At 44.0% G+C, this 23,888-nt stretch overlaps 1 protein-coding gene across 1 annotated transcript in view; it reads right to left on the minus strand.

Moving 5' to 3' along the window:
* Window positions 1-23,888, minus strand: part of MAP2K5 (mitogen-activated protein kinase kinase 5) — a 120,037-nt gene that overhangs the window by 33,961 nt on the left and 62,188 nt on the right. The window contains exons 16-17 of the mRNA XM_054641924.2: window positions 21,746-21,817; window positions 11,171-11,200 (exon numbers count right to left, since the gene is read on the minus strand). Coding sequence (XP_054497899.1) covers window positions 11,171-11,200; window positions 21,746-21,817 — 102 coding nt within the window. The remainder of the gene's footprint in view (window positions 1-11,170; window positions 11,201-21,745; window positions 21,818-23,888) is intronic.

Genomic DNA, 23,888 nt, shown 5'->3' on the forward strand with positions numbered 1-23,888 from the left:
GCCTTTATTACACAATTCTGATGGCAACAAATTATTTGGAGATCATCTTCATAAATTTTGCATTGAGGTGGCTGTGCCGCTACCTGGAATTGATTCAAAACGCTTAAGACACTCAATTACTTTTTAACACTGTTACCCGGTGTAACGACATCGCCGCCGCTTCCCTCGCATCCGATGATGCAACATCATTGTAATTGATTCATTTTCTCAATTAAATAAAGCTCCTGTGCTCTCCTCTCTGCAATGCCACCGAGACTCCCCAGCTAGATGGATTACCTCTTCTCCCTGCCTTGGATAAATGGCTGCTGAGGCCGCGCTCTGCTCCTCCCTTCCCTCCACAAAGCTGCAGCCGTATTTTTCAACTCGGGAGCGGGGCTGAACTTTGCTGTGTTTATATTAGGCAGATTTTTCACTGCTAAAACCACGTTGTTTACCTTTTTCCCAGCTCCCATTACAGGGCAGCTCCAAGCACTGCTAAAACCATCTTGTTTACCTTTTTCCCAGCTCCCATTACGGGGCAGCTTCAGCCACCATAAACCAAAGTCGAGCGCCGACAACTTTACGGCCGGGGCTTCTCCTCTTGCCCACAGTTCAGGGAAAAGGGGAGCAGCAGCTTTCCTGAGCATTAACAGCTGCTTTAAAAGGGCTCCTCAGAAAATGTTGTCCCGTTTTTGTCTCCTCCCCTAAGCCCCAGGATTTTGTGCATTACTGGGAGATGAGGGGTTTTGGAGGCAGGTTCACCTTGAGGGATCCCAGTGCAGCAGCTGCAGCTCAACAGCTGGAAAACCTGGGGTGTTCCTAACCCTCATGATGCCCAAAAGACTTGGGGATTGAGGAGATTGTTGTGTTTTCATGTTCTCCATGAAGAATTTTAAATAGTGAAATGATAGTGACACAAGAAAACCCAGAGTGAAAGGAAGCAGGACATGTTTTGAGAGTATCAAGGAACAATTTGATGTCCTTGTGAGAACATCCAGTGTCCAACTCTGGCATCACCCAGCACCAGCAGGATCTGGAGCTGCTGGAGCAATTCCAGAGGAGGACACGGAGATGCTCCAAGGGTGGAGCCCCTCTGGAGCCAGGCTGGGAGAGCTGGGAATGTTCCCCTGGAGAAGGGAAGGATCCAGGGAATGCTCAGAGCCCTGGCAGGGGCTGAAGGGGCTCCAGGAGAGCTGGAGAGGGGCTGGGGACAAGGGAGGCAGGGACAGGACACAGGGAATGGCTCCCAGTGCCAGAGGGCAGGGATGGATGGGAGATTGGGAATTGGGAATTCCCAGCTGGGATGGAATTCCCAGAGCAGCTGTGGCTGCCCCTGGATCCCTGGAATGTTCCAGGTGAGGCTGGACAGGGCTTGGAGCACCCAGGGATGGCGGAAGGCGTCCCTGCCATGGCAAGGGAGGAACCAGCTGAACTTTAAGATCCTTTCCCAAGTAAAGCATTCCAAGATTCCATGATCATTCCCCCTCAAACAAGTCACTTTTAGCCTCTCAGCACCAAGGCTCTCCCTCAGCCATCTCTGAGCACTGCCCTGCCCATCACCAACACCTCCTGCCCAGAAGCTTCTCCAGCCTTTCCAAAAGCCACTGAAACAGGCTGAACTTGCAGAAATAGCTCTGCTATTTGATATTTTTCAACCTGCCTTGTATTTTCCGTGGGTTTACCTACTGCATGTGACAGTTCATGATTTGCAGAAACAGGGAAATGATCCATAAATCATTCCCATTATCAGAGTATTTCTCAGGCCATGGAACACCAGTGGAACCTGGATAATCCACTCCAGAAAGCACAATCTCCAAAAAACCACTTTTTTTTTCTGCCCCCCAGGTTGGTTAAAAATGCCAAAGTTTGTCTCCTGCTTCATCTCCTATTTAATGAATGCCTCTGGTTATGAAAGGCAACTTCTGACAGACCATCAGGTTATTTTTCTGTCTCCATGGAGATCCTTGGGCCGGGAGGTGGCTGAGAAGACCTCTCCCATCCCTCTCACGTTGCAGGCACCAGCACAATCAAGGAAACTCAAATGAATCCACCCCGGGTAACTTGGAGGAGTCACCAGCTACAGCTTTAATTTTCGCTTTTACTCCCTGGAATTAGGACTTGCCCTGGAGCTCTTGTTTGAGAGATTTGCAGGTGACCCAGGGTTAGATCTTCCCATAGCAGTTAACAAATTTTCTCTTTACATATATACTGCTTTTCAAGCCTCCTTTTAGTGGCTTTTTTTAATAGAAAAACCCATCTACCAACAAATCATACAGTTATGATTTTTAAGGGAGGCTTCACACGACAACATTTATTTTCCTGTGGATTTTAAAAGCAGACAGAAGTTATTTTTCAACTGCACAAATGAGCAAAAGAGCAAAAACTAGCATTGTGTCCTACTGACAAAAGCTTTAGCTCTGCCCTGATATAAAAGGTAAAGGAATATCTAAATATTCTGGTTTCCATGGGGGCTTCACCACCATTCCACAATTCCTGTGGAATTAAAGGATGATCTTCAGATATATTTCACAATTTCTTGCAAAATTGCAATTGCTGCTACTTCTGCAAGAAGTCAAAGCACCAAAACCAGTGAGAATGACCTCCCTAATTTGTTCCTGATATGCTAAACAACCTTCCCCGTCCCCATCTGGGGATTTTGCAAATGGCAAACTTCAATCACTGTCACAAAACATTAAAAAAAAAAAAGAAGAAGAAAATTATTTCAAAATAAAAAAGACAATTCACAACAACCTTAATATTAAATATATTCTTACAATTATATTACGCCGCTTTTCCCCGAGGTCTCCAAACAAATTTATATAAAGAGATTATTTCATCCACCATTGAACTGCAGCCACTTCTCAGAGAAATCTCTTTACCAGAGTTTAGAAACACAATTCAACAAAGTGGGCATGGAAAGCTCCACACTGTTGGAGGGATTGTGGTGACAACAACTCCTCCCAGCAAGAATTTCTACACCAGAGTAGAACCAGAACACCCTGACAACAAACTCCTTGGTCAGCAGGAGTATGGACAAGGAAAATACCCCAAATTTAACAAATTGCTGTTGAGAATCTTGGAATGATTTAAGTTGGAAAAGGTCCCCAAGATGCCAGAGTCCAACCATCACCCCAAACTGTGTCTGCAGGCCTTGCTCCCAGCACCACAAAAAGTGGGTGAGGAGAACAAAGAATGGCCCAACAGACACCAGACAAAGAACTGGGCTTTGTTTCACCCAGATCTTGCTTTGTGCCACCCAAATGACAACAGAGAGGAACAGCAGGAGAACTTATTGGACACCATGGGAGAGGGAAAATGAGCACAACCGAGCGGGAAGAAAATCATGGAATCCTCTGAGGGATCCAACAAAGTCCAACCCCCCAAAAACCCACAAACAGCGTGGTGGGATGTCCAGGAAGGACAGGCTGAACCACTGCAGGTGATCCCTCCTCCTTCCCTGTGCCCCAGCCTGGGCAGCCCCAGGGAGCTCTTCAGAGGAGAACCCCACCAGTCAGAACAGTCCAGGGAGACCCAAAGAACCTGGAAACAGAGCAAGGACACCACAACCACCACCCCATCCTGCATCCATGCCCATTCCACTCACAACTGCCCTCCAATCCTGCAGCAGGGAAAACCTGTCAAGGAACAAAGCAGAGGAACCAATCTGAGGAGCTGAGAGCCTGCAGCAGCAGCAGAGTTGAAGAGCAGCAGATGAATTTCCATCAGGATTGTCCCTGCTCCTGAGGACACCCCTGCAGGTCCCTTCTGGCTTGGAAATGAACAGGTAAGAATTGTGATTGCTGAAGTCTCTCATTTTTGAGCCACCTAAAAAAAAAATTCAGATCTTCCTCTGAAGAGCTGCAAAATCAACTGTGATCACTGCGGATGTCACAATTCCAGGGACAGCTGAAAGGGAGTAACCCAGAGCAATGAAAATTGGGGTTCATCAGGGGAGTTCTCTACCCACACTGAGGCACCACCATCCTCTCCTGTGTCACTGGGCTGTGTTGCACTCTCAGGAATGAATCCCAAATTCCCATGGGATTGGCAGCAGAATGGACACTCTGGACATGAGGAAACACCTGCCTAGACCTCAAAATTATTCACTCCTCATCTGGGGCTGGGGCTCCTCACTGTGCTGAGCAACCAGCACCCAGCAGAGGAGGAGACGATGATCCCACTCCTGTGGGAACATATTCCCGAGCCTCTGGCACAGCCCAAACCCCGGGATTGCTGTGCCCTTCTCCATGAGTGCCTCCCCAGCCCTGAGGAGCAGCAATTGCTGAGAACCACAGCTCCACTCTGAGCTCCCACAGCTGCAGCCCTGCCCAGGGAAGGGGCAAAGGAGCACTGGGATTGTCCCTGGTCATCTCCTGGGAGGAAACTGCTCCTCATCCAGGCCAGCAGAGCCTGAGTGCTGCTGGCGCTGCCCCTGCACCCCTGAAGTGTCCTAGGCCAGGCTGGAGCACCTTGGGACAGTGAAGATGTCCCTGCCCATGGCAGGGGATGGGATGAGACGGTTTGAAGGTTCCCTTCCAACCCAAACCAGTCTTCAATGGTGATGAAATTCCAGTAAATCCAATATTTCCTGCTGGCTCTCCAAGGGCCACCTGAGCCACCCCAGGCACACAAATCCCCCTGCAGCCCTTCTGCCTAAGGGAAGCTCCAATCCCAGGTTTAAGGTCCCATTCAGGCAATTCCTTCATGGGCATTCACAGCAGGAACAGGATTTGGGAGAGAAGTTTCCTTCCAAGCCCTCCAGGGACATCTCCCATTCCACCAACTCATGCAGGAGATCCTTCTGGATCTGCAAAAACACCTCTGCAGGAATTTCAGTATTTCTTGGAAAGCTGGAATGGTTTGGGTGGGAAGGGACTTCAAAGCTCACCTTGTTCCACAAAAGACATAAAAAATCCTGGAATGAATTTGAGTCCTGCTCCCTCAGACTGCCTGGAATTCTTAGGATTAGAGATTTAAAAAAATACACATCAGCCTTTCAAAATCCCAAGCCAATAAGCCACTGTTCAAACATACTCAGATCAAAATAAAAATTCCTACAAAATCATTATGTTAAAACTTAGTATAAAATTTTACTGGTTACCTCCATTTCTGCACTTGACTATATTATTTAAACATTAAATTTACATTTTAAAAATATCAGGAAGATTAAGATAAAGAAATAAAATTTTTCTCCTTATATTTCAGATTCCTAAAAGATCCTTTAAAAAATTTTCTAAAATCTCTCCATTCTCCAGACCTGAAAGCACCTCTGGAAAAATAAACTAAATTCGAATTTCACAGCAAGTTTCTAAAAAGGCAAATCAAATTCAAGTTCAAACTAATTTCTGGCTACGGAGAAAAAAAAAATAATAAAGCAAAAAGTATCTGAAGTAAATTATCAGGAATGATCTGTGTGAAACCTATGCTAAGAAATTAGGAGGAGTTTAAAACAATAGCAGATGACTTCAAATATTGCCAGTGATTTCTGGAATATATTATAAAAGCAAAAAGATTTGCAGAAATCTATCATATTTAAGATATTACCCAACAATTTCATTCACTATTTTGGCATTAGCATTTGAACAGTGTTTAATGTCTTTTAAATGGTTCCATGTAATGATAGATCTGGAAGACAAAACATTTCTTTCTTACCAGGAAACATGCTGTAAACAACCCTCAATTTATCCTCCCCAAAGAAATGAATGCTTAAAGGATGCCTCTGCCAATGGAAAAAACAACACTAAAATGGTTATTTCGCATCCCAACTTTAACTAAATATTTTTTCCCTTGACAAGCTGCTTCCATTTAAATGAAGCCAGGCCGAATTTGGTCAATAGTATGGATTGCAGAGAACAAAAAGAACCTTAGACCGTGCTAATGCAGGGATCAGAAAGCAGCAACTTCATTTCAAGGCAGGCAATTATTTAGCAAACTAAGATACAGCAAATAAATCCACATTTTCCACGGCAAAGCTGCACGGGAGCTTCCGGAGCTGGAATTAAATCTCACTCGCAGAGACCGCGGCTGAGGAGAGGAGAGAAACCACAGGGAGAAAAACGAAATCCTGTGAAACCCCTGAGCTCTGGGACCAGGAATGAAAGAATAACAGTGAAAATGCCGGTGATGATAATTTCAGAAAGGGCAAGGTGTCCTGCAGGAGGAAGGAGCCGCGTCCCAGGGCCGGGGCAGGCTCATTGTCCCCAGCCCCGGAGCAGCAGGACCCAGCTGAGCATCCAGCCCCGAAGGTTCTGCATTGTCCCTCCCAGGCTTTTCAAACCCCGGGGTCTGGGAAAAGCACAAACCTTTCCCTACCAGGAGGAGCAAAAAGCTGTTTGCTTCCACTGGTTTGTGGGGTTTGTTTTTTTTTTCCTCCCTGTGATGTTTTCTCAGGAAGCAAAGCCACGGCAGGTCCACAGCGAGCGCTTTCCTGGGCTGTAAAATTCCCCATTATCCACTTCTGCTTCCTTTGCTGTGGGATTTAAGGATGTCTCCTCCTTGAGAGCAGGGATATGTCATCATTTTGTTGGACTACCAGCTCTGACAGCCTTGTCTCTCCCAGTTTGTGCTCACAGTGCTGGGAAAAGGAAGGGGAAAAAGCTGAGAGGGAGAAAAAAAAAAAATCAAGGGGAAAATCCAACTACGACTAAATTCTTCCCTAATTTATTCCTGTTATTTCTCCTGCTGCAAAAATAAACTCTGTATATAAAAAAGAGCCTTAAATTAAGGTCTCTTGCTCCCACTGCATTTTGAAATAAGTTATTTGAATCCCTGGCTGATCTATTTTAACAAATATCATCTCCCGCGTCCATCACTCCTCCTGTCTTTTTGATCTCCTTTTTCCTACTTATCATGTTCTTTATTTGAAACAGATTTTTAACAGATAATCTCTGCCGTTATAACAATATCTTGCTCGCATTTTATTCAAATAATTCTTAAAAACAGCTTAAAAAGCCGTTTGGAATAACATCAAGCTCTCCATCAATCAAACAGCAAAAATTCCGCTGGCGGTTGTATAAACATCAGATCAACTCCGACGTCTTCAAGGATTTCAGAGCAAACCATAAAAAACTCCATTAACTTCTGACAAAGAATGCAAATTAATCACAACATGGGGTGAAATGAAATTAAAGGCTCTTTTCTAATCAATGACAAGGCAGGATGAAATATTTGGTGCCGGGATGCTCCCGATTTTTTTTTTTATTTTATTTATTTATTATTATTATTATTTTTTTCCCCCCGCGTGGAAAAGGGGGATTCACCCGGGGTGGCTCTTTAGCCCTCCCCATCCCTACAGCGATCTGCTTACAAGTCGCCCCAGCTCCACAAAACACACTAATCATCCGAATCTCAGGTGCATCCAATTTGTTATTCACACTCTCCTGGTGCCAGGAAAAAAAAAAAAAAAAGAAAAGAAAAAAAAAAAAAAGAGGAAAAAAAAAAAAAGAAAAAAAAAAGCCTGGCGTAGACAGATGCACCGGGAACCTTAAATGACAGTTTTGGCCTCCGGAAGTGCGATCGCTACAGCAAAATCTAGTACAGCCTCCAGGTGAAATGTCTGGAGCTCCATATGGAGCAGGGAAAATTAACAACAAGATGAAAATCGCTGTAGCAGCGGGGAGTCGGAATTTAACAAAAAAAAAAAAAAAGGGAAAAAAAAAAGGAAAGGAGGAAAAAAAAATAAAAAAGAGGGGAAAAAAATTTTAAAGATGAGGCAAGAGAAGTAATAAATTAATGGGGTGTGAAAACATTCAAAGCTTTACAATACCAGGGGCAGTATTTGCTCAGATTTGGGGGGGAGCAGTGGGAGCAGCAGGATGGGAAGGGGAAGCACGGGATGGGAGGGGGTGGAATGAGGGATGGGAATATTTTTGGTGCTGTTTTTCCTTTAAAAAATAAAAAAAAAACGGGTCATTTTTATCTAAGTTCTTAAGAGAAGGCTGGGATTGTATTTTCTAAATGTGAAAGTCTCTTAAATGCAGTGGTGGTGGTCCTGCAGCTGCTGAATGCTGGGAGCTGAGCGCCGCCTGCTCCTTTGGAATATTTCCCCAATGGATGGGCCCTCCTTTCACACCCTGCTTTCTACAAAGTTTGACTACAAGCTGAGAATATTTAGTGGGCAATTCCTTTCCTTTCTCCTAATAAACAAGTCACTGCCCCCATTGTGGTTTTATTAGTGGAATTTCAATCTCTGGGATTCTCTGTGAGGTTGGTTCGGATCTTTGGGGGTCCAACCTTAAATTTAATTAAATATTCAAGGTGCTGTGGCCTTTTGGGGTATCTGTTTTTCCTTCCAGTTTCAAAATAATGTAAATTAAGGTGAAACTTTTAAAGGAAAATTTAAAACTTCTTTTCCTTGTGTGTCCTCCCTAAAAAGCTGGATGGGTAATGGACCAGCACCCTTGGAAAAGGGGTTCCTTTCTTTTTTTAATGTTTATGTAGAAAATAACTTGATTCGAGGGTATTTGTGAGCACAAGCACCATTCTTATTAATTAACAGAGTGGTGCAAATAAATCCAGGATGAATTTGCTCTTAAAAACTTAATTTTGTACCCATGGAAAATCCTACAAGCATCACTCCCTCCCACTTCCAAAGGGACTTTTATATTTTACAAAAGCACATTCCATGACCACGACAGGAAAACCAACACCAAAACAATGAAACGCACCAAAAATTCAGATATTTACTCCATTTTAGGGCTTAAGAGTTCCCTGTGCAAAGTTTTTAGAGCAGAAAAGTCAGTTCTGAGCATCACTATTTGTTATTTCCCTGCTCAGATTGCTCCCTTTTGCTGTGAGAGGCTGATTATGAAGATTATATTCTGTATATTGAGACAATATTGAGATTATGAAGATTTTATTCTCTATATAGAGACAAAAAATATAATTAGAGTTAATAATTATATATTAACTCTAAACACACCTGTAAGAAACTTTACTGATACAACAGCTGCTCTAAGTGCTTTCAAGATAAGACTTGTAAAGATTAAATAATTACCAATAAATCAGCAAAATAGACACTTATAAAATAAAGATGTGGGAAGTCCTGCCATGAAAATATTCTACTAAAGGCCAGAAAATGAAATAATCATCCTTTAGCTTTACTGGCAGATTGCAGGATGTCCTGAATTTCCACACTGCAGTGATTTCCCCCTATAAATCTTCTTCATTTAAACTGAATTTACACACACCATTTGTCTGTGTCTTAAAAATAAAGAAAAAAGAAAAAAAAAAAAGACATTTTTTGCAGCTGCAGCTGGAGACAAACATCCATTTGTAGGAAATTTCAGGTGTTCTCACCCACGTGGCCACACTCTCCATTTTCACAGGGAAGCAACTTGGAGGTTTTTAGGGACAAATTGAACCCCACACTGATTAACTTCATTCCCTGAATAACCCCACTGAAGTGAGGAGGAATTACTCAAGGAATGAGCAGAATCAGGCCCTTCCTAGGAAAATAATGAGATTAAAAACCCCCTATTAATTATCCCCCTAACCAAAGAAGATTTCCAAGGGTTCTCCTGCACAGCAAATGCCTAAAATACATAAATTCACATAAAATCCCTCCTGAAAAGCAGTTGCTTGAAAAGCTTAATAGCCACATTTTAGAAGTTTCACCTCCTCGACTGTTTTGCATTAAAAAATATATACAATTTCATGGACTACTGCCTTGCCAAATATTCTTTCACAAACCCGATCTGCTTTTTAATTAGAACAGCAAAAAGCATCTTTAAACTTGGCAATCGTGGTTTGCTCCCAGTTCAGGGAGACATTTTTGCCTGGAACCACATGGAAAGTGCCCGTTCCAACCTCCTTTCCCCGTGCTCTGACACTCAAATCAGGTTTATTTTGAATTGTCCCCTCACCACTTTGGATTTTAGGTCATAAAACACCTAAACACGACCATGGAGACCCTCAGAGAGCTCCCCATGCATGGAGGGCTCTTCAACACAAGTTTCTTTTCCAATCCTCCTCCCCTCCAAAAACACATTTAAAATCCAGATGAAATATTCCAAGTCTATTCTCTAAATGGTGCCAGTGAACATTTTGCAGAAGAAACAAAAAAAAAAAAAAGTGAAAAATCAGAGTATTTCCACCCAGGCAAAACCTTCCCAAGTCTGTAAAAGTGTCAGGAGAATTTGCTTAAAACAGCTTCTAAAAATGGGAGAGGGAATGAGTCCCAGCCTATTATTCAATAACCATGTTTGTGAGGCATCTGCATAATCTAACCATGCATAAATTAGTATGTGTATTACAACAGTTATTTGCATAATAATAGCAAGTTAATAGATGCTTAAAGAGCACAGACCAACACCACCTTTAAATCAGACATGCCTCCAGGCACTGCGAGCTGTAGAGACCAAGATGCAGAGAACAGTCTTCATAAAACATATGAAAACATAAAGAACCACATTCAAATAATTCATTTTTGTCCCTGGACACTTCACTTTTTTCCCCCCTCTCCCTGGAAAGAATAATTGGAGGAACTGCTGAACAGTTTGTTCCTGTGAATTCTAACATCCATCTCGAGATGAGAATTTCGAGTAATCGCCAAAGCCAGTTCTGGATTTGTTTTGTTCAGAGCTTCGTGGGGTTTTTAAATGTAGAAAGTGAAATATTCCGTGGTGATGCAGAGATCAGCATCCACCCAACCACTGCCACCAGAGATGGAAAGAGTTGTCCCAGCAGCTCCAGGTGGAAACTTAGAAAATACCAGTATTTACATCAAATACTAATATTAGGTCCTCTTCAAAGGAAGAATCTGAAGCTCCCTTAAGTATTCCATTCACATTCGATTTTTGAGGAGATTTTACACCATCATACCATTATTCAAAACTGGAATCAAAAATTAAATTATAAGGAAAGGAGCAGATACACCTTCCTGCTTCAAAAAAAAATGTTGTAACGACTGGATTATTTTTTAATCTCCCAACAAAATTAACAAGATTACCATCATCATAATTTTCATTGTCTCCAGGGAAAGGAAACAGAGTTTGGAGAAGAGAAAAAGAGGGGGGCAAAAGAAAAAAAAAAAATCAATAGAGACTTCTAAATGACTCCTTCCAGCTCCCACTTTTCAATTTAACAGGACAGATTTATTTGTATGTGGCTCAAATGTTCACAATTGCTCTCTGCACCTTCATACATAGGAATGAATGTCACAGTGGCAAACAGCAGTAATGAACAATCTTACCTGAGGATATGGAAACCTCCCAAGAGCAAGCTGGGAAAGGAAATAATATTTGTCTAGTTATAGAGATTTGCATGGAGGGCACATTTCCTTCAAGTGAGAAAAGTACTCAACTCTCACGATGGTAGGAATTGGAGAAATGGCAAAAAAGGGATTCAGCAGGCACAAAGAGCTGTATTTAGAATGGGCCCTTCACAACCATCACCCCTCGTTTTTCTGGGGATTTCCCTCAGTGCCACCCTTTGATGCCCAAATTTGGGCACATTTCCTTCTGGAGAGAAAAATTCTCAACTCTCACAATGGTAGAAATGGAAATGGCAAAAAAGGGATTCTGCAGGCACAAAGAGCTGTATTCAGAATGGGTCCCTCACAAGCATCACCCCTCAGGATTTCTGGGTTTCTCCAGCCCTTTTATTTCCCTCAGTGCCACCCTTTGGTGCCAAATTCAGGCACATTTCCTTCAGGAGAGAAAAGTCTGAACTCTCACGATGGCAGAAATGGAAATGGCAAAAAAGGGATTCTGCAGGCACAAAGAGCTGTACTCAGAATGGGTCCCTCACAACCATCACCCCTCATTTTTCTGGGGATTTCCCTCAGTGCCAGCCTTTGATGCCCAAATTCAGGCACATTTCCTTCAAGAGAGAAAAGTTCTCATAATGGCAGAAACAGAGAAAATGGCAAAAAAGGGGATTCTGCAGACATCAAGAGCTGTATTTAGAATGGGTCCCTCACAACCCTCACCCCTCATTTTCCCCAGCATTTCTGGGTTTCTCCAGCCCTTGTGTCTCCCTCACAAGGATGCCCAGGCTCCCCAGGAGTGGAAACGAAACCAGTTCAGCCTCAGCAGGGAGGCCAAGGCGCTGCCCTTTGCTGATAATTATCTGTGATGAGCAGGCAGCTCTCTACTCCCAAAGTCCTCCCTTAACTGGCTCAGGGTAAAATCTGGGTTACAGAGCTGAGCTTGGTGTCCCTGTTGGTGACAAACCTGAGTGGGATGTGGGGAGAGACCACAGCACCCCAGGAGGAACCTCACCCTTCCTCCAGATCCACTTTTCCAGGATATCAACTCCATTTGCTGCCCCTGCTGCTTTATAAGTTAATTCAGGCATTACAGAGTAGTCCCAAAATCAACATTTTTATGGATGTTGTCTAAAAATATTCTACTGGCCATAACTAACAAACATTCCAAGAGAAATTCTTTGTACTAGGCAGGTTCTTCCACTCTCCAGCCCCAGGAGAGCTCAGCCTTTGGCCTGGGAGCCTCAGCAAAAACAGCAAATTCCTGTTGGGGGGAGACATCACCAACCCAGAGAGGAGCCCAGAGCCTCTGGGTGAGACAGATGAAACAATTTCTTGGGGGGTACTGCTAAATGAAGCTTTCACAATATTGAGACTTCAAAACTCTTGTCCAGGGGAGGCCCCGGAGCTGCTGCAGGGCCGGAGCCAGGCTGGGAGAGCTGGGAATGTTCCCCTGGAGAAGGGAAGGATCCAGGGAATCCTCCAGGCCCTTGCATGGCCTGAAGGGGCTCCAGGAGAGCTGGAGAGGGGCTGGGGACAAGGGAGGCAGGGACAGGACACAGGGAATGGCTTCAGAGTGGGAAAGTGGAGATTCAGATGGGACATTGGGAAGGAATTCCTGGCTGTGAGGGTGGGCAGGCCCTGGCACAGGTGCCCAGAGCAGCTGGGGCTGCCCCTGGATCCCTGGAATGTCCAAGGTCAGGCTGGACAGGGCTTGGAGCAGCCTGGGACAGTGGGAGGTGTCCCTGCCCAGATGATCTTGAAGGTCCCTTTCACCCCAAAGCATTTTGGAATTCCCTGATCATTCCCATCTCAGCAAAGTCACTTGGGTCACTGTCATGGTAGGCCCTGAAAAATGCTGGTACAGAGTTCAACAAAGACCCTTCATTTTCTGTTGTGGGGCTACTAAAACCCATCCTTTACCACCTTCTCCTCTTTTGGGAGCCCCATACTCCTGCCCCAAGCAGAAATCTGAGATCCTGAAGAGCTGTGCTGTTGGGACAGTCTAGAAATAAACCCATCAATGTCCAACAGTTTTCCATGAATGGAAGCAGAGTAAGTTCTGATTTTTCAATGAAGAACAGTGAAACACTCCAGACAGAACAAGCAGATAGTTCTGTGCACAGAGCATCTTTCTGCAGATGTTATTTAAGAAAAACAATCCCTGCCTCAAAGATGACTCCAAACAAAGCATTTCCATTCCCACTGACCACCCCAGGCTCAGCAGGGGCTCCAAGGCAGCAGAAAAAATGGGGAAAAGAACCAGACACAAATACAGAGTGAATAAAGGAGCACTGAAGGACCCCAAAATGCATCAGCAACAAGTTCTTTGGAGGGTGTTAAAAAGAAACATTTCCCAGTGAAGCTGAGAGCTGAAACACACAGGGCCAGCTCCTGCGCCACTTCTGCATCCCCTGCACCACCACTGCATCCATCTGCTCAGATTTCCTCCCTGCAACATTGTCAAGGTATTATAAATTAAGAAACTTAGCAAAGAGTCTGTAATCTTCCCCGAAATAGCCTGCAGATATGTCACTGTACTAAATGTGTTTCAGATTTAATGAAGCTTTAATGTCCTTTTTAATTTTGCCTGTTTCTGTATCACCAGGGGTCGAGAGAGGCAATCAGCACTCGAGAGGGTGGTTTGGTTTAAAACTAGGAAAAACTCATTTGCTTATGAGTTGCACTGTATTTTCTTAATTAAATTTACTAAGTAAAACGGTTTAAGTTCAGCCAACCAGTGACCTCTGGGTGCAGATATAGATTTATAAAAAGTGTCACAGTTAAAGTAAGATTAAAAAAAAAAAAAACAACAAACCAAACAACAAACAGATGAGAGATTCACCACAAGGATTTTCAAACTATCATTTGTCTCAAGAAGTCACAGGAACACATGGAACAAGCCCAGTGCAGGATGGAAAAACCAAAACCTACCAAATTAACACGCTGTCCAAAACTTCTCTGCATTTAAAGGATGAAACTCCAGAACCTGCAACTCTTTTAGGGTACTTTAACAAAAATACAATATTCCAATTTAAATTAGGTGCGTTTGGGAACTGATCAGTGTTTTATGTCTGGATATTGAGGAGGGAAGGGAATGCCTGAAATTCAGGGAGCTGATTCCCATTTCCCCACGGATCCCTTCCCAATGGTTGGATTTGATGATCTTGAGCTCTTTTCCAACACAAGAACTGTAAAAACCTTCATTCTCAAAAGCCCAGTGACCTGCAGTGGCAGAATGGCGTGGAAACAGAAACGAGAGGGGGATCAATCACCAACAATTATGCCAGGAAAACACTTTCTCACCCCATTTCACCCCGGAGCAGCTCCATGGAGGAGTTTTTTGGGGTGTGGGTGTGCGTTTTTAGAACAGTTACTTTTTCAAACACAGAGGTGGCTCAGGAGAGCAATTAAAGCAGCTCAGGGAGGTTGTGTCCTGAGAAAGAGCCTCCCCCAAGGCCTGGCCAGGGGATGGGTGGGTGGGGATGCACCAGCAGATTTCAAACCAGCACTGGATAAAGTGAGAAATAACCCCAGATTATGGAATAACAGAGGTGCAGTGGGCGTGTGTGTACTGACTTTTACCAAACTATCAAAAATTTTTAATTAAAAAAAAATCAAAATTTCAAATGATTAAGTGTTGATTCAGGAAGAACCTCTGGACTGAGCACCAGAAGCAGGGCTAGAAAGCAACTAAAACCTGCTCTTGAATACTCTTAAGGTACAGATAAACAAACCCAAGATTCAAATCACTTGTTGAAATAATGCAATTTGCCATTGTAGAACTGAAAAGGGAAATCAGAAATCCATCCCCCCCTTACACATCACTTCCTCCAGCTCACTTCTTCCTTGCCTGCTGCACATTGTGAATAAAATTACAGCAGCAGCTCTGTCTGGATCCTGCTTGGAAAGTGGCTGAGGGAAGGAAGTTCAAAACATATTTTTAGGACACTCAGGCAATAAAGTTTCCCACTTAGATTATTGTCGATGTTGTGCAAGTTGTTTTTTAATTTACAGTTACACTGGAGAGCAGGGGATGCTTTTATTCTTAATTTAGGCACATTCCATGTTTCTCAGCATAACTGCAAATTGAAAATAAGCGCTGGCAATATCGCCAGTGATGGAGCTGAAGGAGGACTTTATAGTCTGAAATGTTCTAAAATTTGTTCTTAATTACCTCGTGCACATTTTACACAATTAAATTTCCATCCCAGGATTTTGCATTTAGATTGTGCACTGCAGTTAAACCCTCATTTTCTGGAAAAAGCAGCCGCCACTCCGCCGCGCTCAAACTTTCAAAAGCAGACTTAACTACTGGATAACACCAAATTCCCCAGGTGAAATTCCATTCCAAGACCAATTTATACATTCCTAGATAGATGGGCTTCAAATCACCTGAAACTCTGCAGGGTACGGACCCTAATAAATATTAAATACCTCAAAAAACTACTCCAAGATTTTTCTTCTCCTCCTAATATCAATTCTGCTGTCCTCGTATTGCAGAGGGTTTTTTAAAAAAAAAAAAAATCCAAGAGGATATAACAGCAATTTAGCAGAGTTAAAGTGCTTCTGAGGTTAAACTGACAACAAAGAGGAACAGAAACACAAAGCATCTTGAAGTAGGGTTTCAATTAAATGTGCAGGATTTAGTAATGCAGGGCCCCGACAAAAAAAAAAAAAAAAAAAAAGAGAGAGAGAGAAAAAAAAAAGAGTTACAAATTAATTTAATCTTCTGCCTATAGTTTGCAGCTGCACTCCAAAGTGTCTGGGGCTTAAGAACAAAGCCTTGCAAGGCCTGGGAGTGAGGAAAGCTTCAATTTTTAATGTATAAGGCCATTAGCTGATAACTTGTGGAATCTGCGACCCCTGCGGAGGGGCAGGAGCGGCGGCGCAGACGGATGAAGTGACAGATTTGTTGTTGGTGGCCAGGGCTGGGAGGGGGGAAGGTTATTACCACCACCAGAAAAATGCCCTAATAACCTTTGGGACATTCCTTGGCTTGAGCAGATGAGTTCCAGCTCCGTCTCGGAGTTAAAAAAAAAAAAAAAAGAAAAAAATTAAAAATCAAAGCTTAATTCGCCTTAATTAAAGATAATTAGTTTCACTTTGATTTCTTTTAAATATGAACTACAGCAAATGCACTGCCAGCTCAAGGCTGCAGACAATCAGGGTTAAATTGCACATTTCTGCCTGGCCACAAATCCTGGATATTAGCAGCCTTTTACTGCTGCATCTTCAAAGGTGACACCGGGAATGGCAGCGCCTTCTCCGAAGGGACAAAGGTGGGCCAGGGCTTTCCAGGGAAATTGTCAGGAGCAAAATCTCCACAAGTGCTCCAGGAGGGTTAATTTGATTCCCTGCTCGAGCAGAGAGGCTTCCTGCTTGGCTGTCTGCTGGGTTTAAATTCAGTACAAAAAGGGACAAATGGGTTAAATGTGGCTGTGCTGGTGGAAACGCAGCTCAGCTTCTGCTCTCCTCCAGCTCTGCTGGAGCAAGGGCTCATCTGCCAGGACAGGCCATTAAATCATGGGAAAAGGCCTCATTTTTTGACTCTTCAAAAGTAGAAGCAACTACAGAGTAAGAACAGGAAACAATACATAGAGTGATAGAATCCTGGAACGGTTTGGTGGGAAGGGACCTTCTAAAGATCCTCTAAGTCCATCCTACCATGGGCAGGGACATCTTCCACCATCCCAGGCTGTCCAAGCCCTGTCCAACCTGGCCTGGGACATTCCAGGCATCCAGGGGCAGCCACAGCTTCTGAGCCAGGGCCTCACTTACACATAAAAACATAGATAACATATTCCGTTCTATACATTAAATAACCTCACATATAAAACCCAAATTCCAAACACCCAGAGCTGATGCCATGCCTTAATTGTCCCCTCACCCCTCAGCCTGGGTGGAGAACTGGATTATTTATTTCCCTGCCCACAGCGGCCTAGGAGCAATTGCTGAGCAACAATGATCCATCGAGGTCTCAACCCGTGCAAACTGTACCTAAACTTCCACTTTATTGCAGCTTAGTTCACAATCTTCACCTAATATAGGGTTACATCCCAGAGCAGCAGGCGGATAAATCATCCTGGAATATTACTCTGGCTAAGTTTAGCTGGGAGTGGAGCATATGTGCTTCCGAGTCACTGAAGCACAGGCCCATAAAATACACTAATTACTGGAAGTTCTGGTCACTGAGTGATTGATAGCGCTCTGCCAGGCAACTTCCCCGGCTGCAGCTCGTGTGAGGGGCCTCCCCCAGCACACAGCAATTATTAATTCATGGCCCAACCCTCAGGCACTGCTCCCTCCACTCCCAGTCCCACCAGCAGCAGGCTGGACATGGTCTGTCCCCACCCCGGTGCGTGATGGAGGTGGGAGAGGAGTCACAGGGAACGGGCTCTGCTTGGAGAAATCACCCCAAACAGCTCCAGGGAGTGAAAGAATCAAAATACAGGGCAGCTTTTTTGCCCGAGAAGGAGTTTGTGAAGTGCATCGTTCCACGTGGAATGGCGGAGACTCCATAAATATTCCTCAATAAGGAGGATTCGGGTGCTGAGAGGGCTGGGCACGTGACGGCTCCTTGTGCCTGGCTGAGCAGGAGGAGTTGTCACCAAGTCCCCAACATCACAGCACCAGGGTCCCTAAAACCTGACAGCAACCAGGTGAGGCTCCTTGCAACAACATCAACAACAAAAAGCTTTTTTTACATCCTTGTTTTCCTTCATCCTAAAGGGAAGGTGTTAACCTTTCCCCACCTCGAGGCTGTTTCTTCCAGACCACTACAAAAATTAGGCTGTACCACCAAGATTTGGGGTTCAGATTCTTCCTTCACCACCTCCCATCACAGAATCCTTTAAGCTGAAGAAGACCTTGAAGGGCATCAAGTGCAGCTATTGCCACCACCAGGCCCTGTCCCTGAGCACCACAGCTGCAGCCTGGCTCAGGTGAGGGGTGACCTGATCAGAGAGCACCCCCAGAGCAGGGAAACCCTGCAGAGCCTCCCTCAGGCGGGCTCACAGTCCTGACCTGGAGCCACTCTCACTGCCAAGCTGCTGAGATGTAACTGATCCCACATCTCAGGCTGCTCAGGAGGAGATCTGAAACCTCCCCTCCTTGACAGAGTCTTGACTCCAGTTTTATGCAGCCAAACCTCCTCAACACTGAAGAGCTTTTAGAGAACCATCTCCAGGCACAGCTGCTTTCCTTGGAGCATCCTCTTCCCGCCCCTTCCTCCTCCTCTCCGTGGGCTGAGTGAGCTCTTCTGCAGCTCCCTCTGTGCCCCCAGCCCGAGTGGGATGAAGGGTCTGAGCTCAGCACTCTGGCAGTGCTCAGCTGTGCCTCAAGTACCAAGGAAGGCACATTTGTTGGATTATTCCTGATTTTCCTGTGTCTGGGAATGCACACAACCACTGAAAACGCCCGATGGCTTCTTGAGAGATTGCTAAGAACCCTTGAAAGCTCCTGCAAATACACAGCTACTGAGAACTCTGCTCACCAAACACTTAAAACCCTCAGTCTGGGAGTTTTAAGAACTAATAAATAAGAACTAATATATAAGAGCTATTACTAAAACTGATGCACAAATTCCTTTTCTCTGGGGGAGACAACAGAGAATTTTCTCTCCAATTTTCAAAGGAGACCTAGAACACAGAGGGCAGTGGAAAGCAGAGACAGGAAGTGATACAGAAGGAGGAGCAAAAAGCCAAGCCCAGGAGCTTCTACCTGCAAAATTTACTTGGTTTTGGGCATTAGCAAATTGCTTTCACTTCCTGAATTTAAATGTAACACCAACTCTATCTGGAGATAAAATGATAAATATCACAGGATCCCAGGATAAGGTGGCTTGGGAAGGACCTTAAAGTTCATTTCCCAAGGGCAGGGAACCTTGCACCATCCCAGGCTGCTCCAGACCCATCCAGCCAGCCCTGCTGCTGCTATTAAACCCCAGGCAGATGGATTTTATCCTCCCTTGGATGTTTTAAAGTTCACCTGTGGATTACAGCTAGGACCAGAGTCATATTGGAGAGTAACAAGAAATATTGGGCAATTTAATTTCTCCTCCCGTGCAGGACATGGCTCTTGGAGAGAGGGAATGGGATCCAGGGCTCAGCCAGCCCCAGCCCAGCCTGGATGTGTTTTATGGCTGAGTTATAAACCCTGAAAAACAGCTTTTAGAAATGAAAATGCTGACACAGTGGTCAGTGTAGTGACAGCAGTGGCACGGGTTTAAATTGAACTTGCTTTGTCAAGCCAAGAGCACTTAAATAAAACACGGGGAAACCTCATGGAAACACACAAACTATTTGTGGTGGAACACTTCTGAACAGTTTTTCTGGGTTAGGGATTAAATTCCATTCCCTTCAGAAAAATCCTGAAGGAAGAAAGAAACTCAAAGAAAACAAAGTAACAAAAAATATTATAATAATGATAATAATAATGATTATAGTAATAATCTATAATAATGATGATGATATAGCTGCATATCTAGTTTCATTATATTTTAATTTTTAATTTATTTTTTTTATTTCTGAGGGGATGACTGAGCACCCTCAGACCCCTGTTGTCTCAAAGGGAACACAAACACTCCCCATTTCTCAAAGCTTAGCCAGGACTCCCATCCCAGACTCTTCCCTCTCTCCTCCCAACTTTTTTGGGGCAGTTTCCTCAACCTCCCAAATAACACTCCCACTTCTCATCACACGCAGCTTTGCAGCAAAGAAATTCCAGAGCTTTTAAGGGCTCAGGAGAGCATTAGAGAAAATGAGAAGATTTACTGACAATTTTACATCCTCACCTGCCAGCACAGCCCTTGCTGCCTCCATCCCACCTGGTATTTCTTTACTATCAATGTGCTGCTAACACCCAGGTGTGGGGCTGGAGCACAGCTTCACTGAGTGCAGATGATTTTAAATCCTGCAGCAAACACCAGCAAAACTTCCCCTTTTTAACAGCAACAAGAGTGCCTCCACTCCCAATCCCCACGTCAATAGGGTGTTACTTTAATGACAGTGACCTTGTGTGGCTCCTGGAGCACCTTCTTCACCTTTCTGGAGGCATTTTTCTAAGGCACTGTCCTTGTTTTCATCATTTAACATCACTCAGAGCACTTCAATCAAGCTGCTGCTGCTGCTGGTGGCAGAGATCTCGGAGGAGCAGCTGACAAACCAATTAACAAAGCACCCAGACCCAAACTGGATCCTGCACATCTGGCTCAGGAGAAACCCCTGGGAAGGGAGGGAGAGGAGAGCTGGCAAGGTGTGAAACCAGAGGAGGGAATGCAAACGAAAGGAGTTTTACCAATAAAATTCAGCCTGCACGTGGAATTGATGAGCAGCCAAGTTAGCCACTAACAACCCTAAAATAAACTCCCAAATATCTCGTGGTGATCACTGAGCTGCTGGGGCACAGCTTTTAAATCAGCAAAGGAACTGGGAAACGCTTTATTTATCGAGTCCTGTGTTTACACCACTCTTTTTATCACCCACACCACCACAAAACCTCCCTGGAGTACAACCTCAGCCCTTTTTTGGCTGGAGTTATTTACAGAGTGTATGAAATTGGTCTGTATCTCTCCCAAAGTCCTGAGGGAGGGCTCTCCAGCACCACAAACCATTCAAACGTGCAGTGAAACAAATGAAGGGCCCTCCCTCCATTGCTCCCCTGGACACATCAAACTGTGTCACCCTGCCACCCAGGGCTGGCTCCAGTGACACTGATCCACCCCACCTGCAAGCACTGACCCAGCACTCACCGTCTACACCTCGGTTAAAAGGGGTTTGGCGAGGAATTTGTTGTGTAAGAATGTAAAAATGGCTCAATTTGGGGCTGCAAAATGTGAAATGTGCCAAGATGCAGAGGGCCAGCACTGAGACTGCTCAACTTCACCTTGTGCTAAAAATATTGGTTACAGTTTCACTTAAAGGTATGCCCAGCTTCACCTGAAAATGAGGGGAAAGAAAGAGAGGGGAAAGAGAGGGGAAAGAAAAAGAAAACAAAAAAAGAAAGGAGGGAAAAGGAAGGGAAAAGGAAGGGAAAAGGAAGGGAAAAGGAAGGGAAAAGGAAGGGAAAAGGAAGGGAAAAGGAAGGGAAAAGGAAGGGAAAAGGAAGGGAAAAGGAAGGGAAAAGGAAGGGAAAAGGAAGGGAAAAGGAAGGGAAAAGGAAGGGAAAAGGAAGGGAAAAGGAAGGGAAAAGGAAGGGAAAAGGAAGGGAAAAGGAAGGGAAAAGGAAGGGAAAAGGAAGGGAAAAGGAAGGGAAAAGGAAGGGAAAAGGAAGGGAAAAGGAAGGGAAAAGGAAGGGAAAAGGAAGGGAAAAGGAAGGGAAAAGGAAGGGAAAAGGCTCAACACACCAGGCCCTACCTCCTACCCCAGCATGGAGTTTTATTTAAGACCTCAAATGAACAAACCCATTCTAAATACAGCCCAAATTAGCAACAGGTAAAAGCACATGAATATACAGGGAATAAATAAAGAATAAAGAAGAATAAAGAATAAACCAAGGTTAAATTGAAATATTGTGATGCTATTTTTGATGTAAGAGTTCATGTGAGAGCTCTCTGCATACCTCCATGAAGGAAATGCCCAGGCTCCACACATCCGAGTGAATCCCGTACTGCTCCCCTGAAATCCTCTCAGGCTGTGGAGAAAAGCAGAGGAACAGCTCTTGAGCCTTGCAGGCACCCAGGGATTCCTGCTCCAAAGCTGCTCCAGGGCAAGGCACGGGAAAAATCACAGGATCCTGGAATGTTCTGAGTTGGGAGGGATCAAATTCCAGCTCCTGGCCCTGCACAGGCATCCCAAAATCCCACCCTGGGAGCGTTGGCCAAACACTCCCCATTCCCTGGGGAGCCTGGGCTGTGCCCCAACGCCCTCTGGGGGAGGAAACTTTTCCTAAAATCCAATTAAAGCTGCCCTGGCCCAGCTCCAGCCCTTCCCCAGGGTCTGTCACCGACCCCAGAGCAGAGATTGGAGCTGCCCCGTGGAAAGTGGAGACACCAAAAAACCACCAAGATGCTCCAAAGCTTCCCTGGCAGGGAGCAAATCCAGGGAAATTCAGGAATTCTTCAGGAAATTCTGGGTCCTTGCAAGGCTGGCCTTGGATTTGTGTTGTGGTTGTTTAACCCAAGGGCCTGTGCACGTGAGCAAAGCACAAGGTCAAGCTGAGAGAATCCAGTTTTCCACTTCCCTCCCCAAATCCAGGCACCACAACAAGGAAAAAATTCCCAGTGTGGAGTCAAGAGGTTGAGGAATAACCACAGTTAAAAAGCCAAATTACTGAAGCCAAAAGAATCACCACATGGTGGCAACTTCATTCTATATACTTCTTAATTTTGGGCTTTTTGACCTGCAGGGAAAAAAAAAAAAAAAAGAAAAGAAGAAAAAAAGCCCCTGCTCCAAACTATTAATAGCAGGTTTAATGCTTCATGAAATGGAGTGCTGTAAAAAATATCTGCTGGTTTTTACTTGAAAGCTACAATTTAAGCATTTCCAAGGTCAAGTACAGCATGAAATGCAACAATAAAAGGCTCCCTGAGACTCCTCTCCCCACTGTGCTGTTAATGCACCTGTCTGGGCCAGCCACCTACAAAGGATTTTCACTCTTTAATAATCCAGAGACCTTTGTTAGAAAACAAACTCCCAAATTAGTGCCACTCCAATGTGTTTTTGGATGTTTACCCTGCGCTGCTACTCCCAGGTCAGGAGCTTTTATCGCAGCGTGAATGTTAAATAAAAACCACACTGCTGCCCATACTCCTGCTGAAAACAACCTTCCAAAATCCCCCCAAAAAATCCCCACAATTTCACCAAACTGAACAAATCTCACTTGTGAGTGACCCCGGAATCTTATTTTATTGTTTTTTAATTCATTGAGTATAATTAACCTGGGTCAGCACATTTAGAAATGTTTGCAACAGCATCCTGTGATTTTTTTAAGCTGATAAATTTTTATACTGACATATCTTTATACTAACAAATATCCTCACAAAGGTGCAGATGTGCAGCCAAGAGTAATTTTATAATGTGATATGGGATGTGCTAACCTGGCCCAAGCAAGGTGCCAACATCCACCCCATTTTTTTATACCCTTCCCAAGCCACCAAATGAGATTTATAATTCATATTATGCAATAACAAATTGTTTATTCTTAAAGTTCAAGCTCTAAACAGCAAGTTCCAGTGGAAGGAACTGTGGGTTCACAAAAGATAAGGGCCAAGAAATCAGCTTTTTAAACAAAAGATGGATGTAAAAGTACAGAAAAGAAGAGGAAAATAGGAATAACAGATGCATCAAGGTTGCAACATGTGGATCACTCTAAATACATAACCCAAGGTATCTTCTCTTTAAAATTTCTAGAACTGATTCTTTTTTAATCCAATTTTTTTCTATATAAAATGCCGACGAAATTATTTTAAGAAAATGTGTTTTGGTTGGAAATTTTAATTTCTCAATCAAAAAGCCTTTCTTGTTTTCAAAAAAACCCCCAGAAAATCAAAAAGCCTTTTCTTTTTTACAAAGAAAACCTCAATTTTTTCAAGAGTTTCAAATTCACTGCCAGCCTGCCAAGTGGGTGAAGCAAAGCTTATGACCTTCATTATTTTTTTGAGGGCTTGCCTGGAAATTTGATGACAAACAAATGACTCAATCAAGAAGCAAAGTGATGTTAACACAGAAAATCAGATCGAGCACATTTTGAGCTTAAACTTCTG

This window comes from Agelaius phoeniceus, chromosome 13 (genome assembly GCF_051311805.1).
Source record: "Agelaius phoeniceus isolate bAgePho1 chromosome 13, bAgePho1.hap1, whole genome shotgun sequence".
NCBI classification, from domain to species: domain Eukaryota; kingdom Metazoa; phylum Chordata; class Aves; order Passeriformes; family Icteridae; genus Agelaius; species Agelaius phoeniceus.